The sequence below is a fragment of the Pinus tabuliformis genome, chromosome 9, assembly GCF_031772625.1.
Source record: "Pinus tabuliformis cultivar Carrire ecotype Pingquan chromosome 9, CPIR1, whole genome shotgun sequence".
In the NCBI taxonomy this organism is placed as follows: domain Eukaryota; kingdom Viridiplantae; phylum Streptophyta; class Pinopsida; order Pinales; family Pinaceae; genus Pinus; species Pinus tabuliformis.
In genome coordinates this window covers 786772031-786778030 of record NC_142307.1, presented here as the reverse complement: position 1 = coordinate 786778030, position 6000 = coordinate 786772031, and the positions used below count along the sequence as shown (strand labels likewise).

Genomic DNA, 6000 nt, shown 5'->3' with positions numbered 1-6000 from the left:
TTTCTGTATCAAGGCATAAAGCCATAATATTACGAATTTGAAAAATACCTAGCTCAATTTGCATCAATCTTTAGCTTCGAATCATAACAAATGCAAGCATGTTTGATCATTTTGTTTTAAGCAATTAACTTGAAAAATATTTATATCCTTATTAGTCATCTTAGTTATGAAAATGAAATTGATATAATTATGCACTTGTTATTTTTATAATTAAATACCACTAAAAACGAAAATCATATTTGTTCTTGAGAATTCCATTAGTATTGTGCTAAGAAAACGTTGCAATCACAGGGTGTGCTAATGTTATTTCTTTGAATAACTCCTTGCAGTGGCAAAGCAAAATGTAGAAACCCCATGGTTATACATTTGTTTAACAAAACATAATGTTTGCATAACCATGAAACTAACAGCTGGAAAAAGGCTACCGCAGTTTGAAGATTGCGGCGTTATGCGCTATAACAATCCTACTAAGTTTGTTTTACTATTAAAACAAAAATTGGTCTCTTTATAGCCCTTTATCAAATGTACACCTGTAAGAATTTATAGGGTAAGTTCCTCAAACAGAACACCAAAGGACACCGCTCACAAACAAATCACAGATCAATACACCAGTGTTGTTGACGTGGTTAAAACCCTCAAAGAGGGACACAGTGCACGGCTTGAGCCAACGTGACCACTTTAGGGAATTTATTAATAAAAGAATGAAAATTTACATAAGATTCTCTCATGAACGGTTACCCTACAAATGACCCTCCATGCTCTTTAAATAGAGATCATGGACCAATCTGGTGTTAAGCCACGGATCAAGTCTCTGTAATACCGAGGAGAGAATGAACCGTCGGATCACTACATATCGTGACCGTCAGATTGTAAGTTACCAAAGTACGTAGTAAAGAAACACACTTTACCTAACTCTACACTAGACCAAGTTATACTTGACTATTTCCTATGTGTCGGAATATCCTAACAACACCAGTGTTTACACAAATCCAAAACGTTACATTTACGGGAATGTTTTTGAAAAGCCAAATCATCATAAACCCAGAACAATTTTAGTGTTTTAGGAAGTCATGCTACTCAATTCAAGAATATATTTGTTACATATGCTGAAAAATTCCTGAATTCCTTTTGGTTTAGTGTCTTTAATTGTGGATGAAACATGTATGAGAATGTTTTTGAAAAGCCAGTCATCATCATAAACACTGAACAATTTCAGTATTTTAGAAAGTCGTGTCATTCAATTTCAGAATACACTTGTTACATATGCCGAAGTGTCCTGAATTCCTTTTGGTTTAGTGTCTTTAATTGTGGATGAAACATGTATGAGAACGCTTTTGAAAAGCCAGTCATCATCATAAACCCTGAACAATTTTAGTATTTTAGAAAGTCGTGCCACTCTATTTCAGAATATACTTGTTACATATGCCGAAAAGTCCTGAATTCCTTTTGGTTTAGTGTCTCTTTAATTGTGGATGGATCGAAGATTCAGGTTGCACCGGATATTTACGCATTGTAAAACAATGTTGATTGCCAGGTTGGGAGAATAACCTTTCTTTTAATTAAAACATTTCCACGCCACTCAATCTTACATTGCAAAGCCATATTAATATGCATGACTACCTATTACCTACTTTCAAAGGAAACTCCAGGTTCCAGAGTTGTTGATCATGGAACCTCCAATTCCAAATTTGACCAATATGATTAATATACAAGCTAATCCAGTTTTGTCGGATAAGGAGCTAGTGGATAAGGATATCCTTTGATTTTTTCTCTACTTGCAGATAGCTTTATTAAGGTCCTTCATTTCCTAGCTATCCTTTCATACAAAAGTAAGGCCCCTTCATTTCCTAGATATCCTTTCATACAAAAGTAAATCACGGATTCACTATTCCCTGCAAAGGACAAATATTAACCAACACAAATTCAACAAAAGCATATTGAATATTTTGTAACAGCCCCAAACTTGCCCCCCATAAATAAAGAAACATAGGACAACACATCAAATTTATTTATAAGTGTATCCACCTACACCTGCAAAATGTCATGTGCTAGGATCTATTATTGGCATTCACCTTGGTTCTAACTGAGTGATAGTGGCACATGAGCTGCTAACATTGCTTGTTGAGTTGCACGTCGTGGCAGAAGATGATGAGACTCCCTTGTGCGATGCTGCCACTTGGGGGCTATGAAAAGCATGAAAATGTGACCCAGCTGAAGATCTACTTGTGCCAGCTGCTACTTTCAAGTTTTTGAAGTCTGAGATGAAGCCAGGTCGTGACAGTAAGTTCTCATTAATATTTATCTCTTTTGACAGCATTGCCACTACTTGAGACATAGAGGGCCTGAAATTTGATGCAGCTTGTGTGCACAAAAGTGCAACCTTGATGAAACGCAATACTTCTTCTTTCGGATACTCCTCTAACCTTGGATCGACGATTTCTAGTAGCCTGTTCTCTTCCCTCAGTTGCCATGTCTGAAACATCGTCACACAAAGCAAATAATTACAAGTTAATATTATTATCAAGTCAATTGCAACAACTATTGTAAGAGGCATCAATCCTATCGACTATATCTAGTAGTCTGTTCTCTTCCCTCAGTTGCCATGTCTGAAATATCATCACACAAAGCAAATAATTATAAGTTAATATTATTATCAAGTCGATTGCAACAACTATAGTAAGAGGCATCAATCCTATAAATGAGAGGATCCAAACAAATGAAAAATGAAATATGTTGAACCCAAAAAAGTGTTGAAAATTGTAATTAGTTTAAGTCTTCATAATGGCCTAATTGTAATCATGACTTTGTATATTACTTATAAAGAAAGAGAAATTATATTTTATTTTGGAGTATGGGTTTCATACTCAAGTTTGAGTCAAAAGCATGTTCTTTGTGCTTTTAGGTTTTCTAGGTCTTTCTAGGATAAAGAATATTATTGGTCATGTGTCATAGTCCCATTTGGAATCATTGTAATAGAGAAGGATATTTATTTTATCAAGAAAAAACCATTTTGTATCCCAAGACCAAGTCGGCCCAAGAGCAAGATCAAGTCGCCCTAAAGGAGGGTTGTTCAACCCCTCAAGGAGGCTATAAATACAAGGAGCTCAACTTCATTCAAGTCACTCATTTAAGACAAGTTTGATCTGCAATAGCAAAGGAGAAGAAGAACTATAAGGATGAAGAAAAGAAGGAAGAATCGAAGTTTCTTGGGCTAAATCTCTCTCTCTCTCTCTCTCTCCACATGTGCGAAGCTAGGGTTTCTGTGACGCTGTAGTTGTAGGATGCCGAAATTCTAAGGAGCAGTTGTAGGGCTGAAATTCTGGGAGAAGTTGCAGTAGGTCAAAGTTTGGAAGTTTCCTTGGAGAAAATCTTGTTGGGGGTTGACTTGGTGCTTGGTAGGGTTGTTGGCTTTGGTCTTTGGGTCTTGGAAGTCTCTTTGTAAGCAAATTCTAAAGAAGAGAAGCATTTTTTCACCCTTGGATGGGTTTTTCCCTAGCTTGGATCCTATATCTTGTGTACTTTGTCTTGTTGTGATCTTCATTGTTTTGGTAATTGCTTGATGAACAAAGATCTAATAAAGTAATAAAAGGCCAACACATATCACAAGTAATTATCAAGTTAAGGAAAATCATCTATAATACGTAAGTCTCCTGATTTTCCAACATGGTATCAGAGCTAAGGTGCAAGGAGACTGAAGATCACATCTTAGTTGGCACTATGGCAAGGGTTATAAGGAAGGGTTTCAAGTTTCTTGGAAATCTCGCTACATCTATCAAGGATTATCTATTGAAGATCATCTCCAAGCTCGCAAAGGAAGTAGTAGATGGAAGTTTGTTCTCCGCTTTATCTGACACTTTCAAGGATGAGAATGTATGGGTTATTAACAGTGGTGCCTCCAGACATGACGAGAGAATGTAGTCAACTTCAAACTCCATCTAAAGGGAATTCCTCTCATTCAATCGAACTTGGCGACAAAAAGATCCATTTAGTGAAAGGGATTGAATCTACTTCATTGGAGCTTGAGTCTGGTGGAAGCATTCACCTCAACAATATTTTATATGTTCCAGGTTTGAAGAAAAACTTACTTTCTATTTCTTGTCTAGAGGATAAGGGTGATAGAGTTGCTTTTGTTGATGGCAAGGTTTTGGTTTGGGGTAAGGGCTCTAGTATTGATGATGCTAGGGTGATTGGGATTCGTGAGGGGACATTATATAGAATTTTTACACCTCTATCTCATGCCCTAGTCCACTTGGATGAGTCCTTCTGAACTATGGCATAGAAGGTATGGACACCTTCATTATAAGATTTTGCCATCTCTAAGTCAAATGGTCAATGGCATCCCCAAATTGAAGGAAGAACATGAAGGGACCTGTAAGGGATGTGCTCTAGGCAAGAACGTAAAGAAGCCATTTGCAAGAAGTGATACCAAATCTAAGGAAGTTTTAGATCTCATACATTCAGATGTATGTGGACCTATGGCAGTTAAGTCTCTTGGTGGGCATCAATATTATGTAACCTTCATTGATGATTTCTCAAGGAAAACTTGGTTATACCTCCTCAAGAATAAGGATGAGGTATTTGAAAAGTTTTAGGAGTTCAAAAATGAAGTGGAGAATCTAATCGAGAGAAAGATCAAGACTCTAAGGTCAGACAATGGTGGAGAATACACCTCCAAAGAGTTGATAACTTTCTGCAAGGAAGCTGGGATCAAGAGGGAGCTTATCATTCCCTATAATCCTGAACAAAATGGCATGGCTAAAAGGAAGAATAGAACTATTGAAGAATGTGTCAGGGCCATGCTTCATGATCAAGATCTCCCTCAATTCCTATGGGGAGAAGCATGTATGACAGTTGTTTACTTGCAAAACCGAAGTCCTCACAAAATCCTCAACAACATGACTCCGAAAGAAGCATTTATGGGAAAGAAGCCAAGTGTGGATCACCTTCGAATATTTGGGTGTCCTGTGTATATTCATATACCTAAGGACAAGAGAAAGAAGTTGGATCCTACCAGTCTAAAGGGCATCTTTGTGGGTATAGTGCTTCATCAAAGGCGTATAAAATCTATGTTAAGGAGGATCGTCGAATTGAAGTAAGCAGGCACGTCATCTTTGATGAATGCATAGCTTACAAAAAATCAAAAGATGTTCCAGTTGACACTGATGAAGAAGAGATACCTATCTTTGAAGATATCTACTCAAGATGTTGAAGGTCTGAGAGAGCCGATACAACAAGTGATTATTCCAGAAAATCGAAAGAGGCCTGCTTGGCTGAGAACTACTCTACAAGAAGTAGAAGGACATACGACATTAGGGCCCTTCAGGGAAAGTAAAAGACCAAATAGGTATTTGGGTATGCTACATATATAACAACTTATTGAAGCAGAACCTTCCCCTTATGAAGATGCAGCTAAACATCAAGAGTGGACGAATGCAATGTAGGAAGAATACTAGTCCATAATGAAGAATGATGTCTGGGAGATTGTCCCTAGGCCAAGTGACAAGTCTATAGTCACTTCAAAATGGATTTACAAGATAAAGCACGTTGCAGATGGGAGCATTGATAAATACAAAGCAAGGTTTGTAGCAAGAGGCTTCTCACAGAAAGAAGGGATTGATTACGAGGAAACCTTTGCTCCCACAACTAGATATACAACAATAAGATCACTTGTTTCGTTGGCTGCTACTATGGGATGGAATATCCATCAAATGGATGTCAAGACAACTTTCTTCAATGGGACCATTGATGACGAGGTTTACATTGAGTGAGCTCAGAGATTTGAAATAAATCAGAGGGAGATTTATGTTTGAAGGTTGAAGAAAGCTCTATATGGCTTAAAGCAAGCACCTAGAGCTTGGTATGCAAGAATGGATGCATACCTATTGAGACTTCGTTTTACCAAGAGTACTGCAAATCCTATGTTGATTTTTGGTAGCATTGGATGTGCTCTAGCATTGGAATTTGGAAGAGAGGCTAAGGCACATGAGATCTCCAAGACTC

The 6000-nt window shown here is 37.5% G+C and overlaps 1 protein-coding gene across 8 annotated transcripts in view; it reads right to left on the bottom strand.

Annotated features, from left to right (window-relative positions):
• Positions 1 to 1535: 1535 nt before the first annotated feature.
• The window catches only part of LOC149151091 (putative serine/threonine-protein kinase), a 226933-nt gene continuing 222468 nt past the window's right edge, over positions 1536 to 6000 (bottom strand). For 7 of the 8 annotated variants that reach the window (XM_089437821.1, XM_089437819.1, XM_089437825.1 and 4 more), the window contains exons 7-8: positions 2073 to 2473; positions 1536 to 1892 (exon numbers count right to left, since the gene is read on the bottom strand). In XM_089437821.1, the coding sequence (XP_089293947.1) occupies positions 1886 to 1892; positions 2073 to 2473 (408 nt within the window). In that variant the 3' untranslated portion in view covers positions 1536 to 1885. Of the gene's footprint in view, positions 2474 to 6000 lie in introns of all 8 variants that reach the window. The other variant, XM_089437822.1, reaches the window with a different exon arrangement.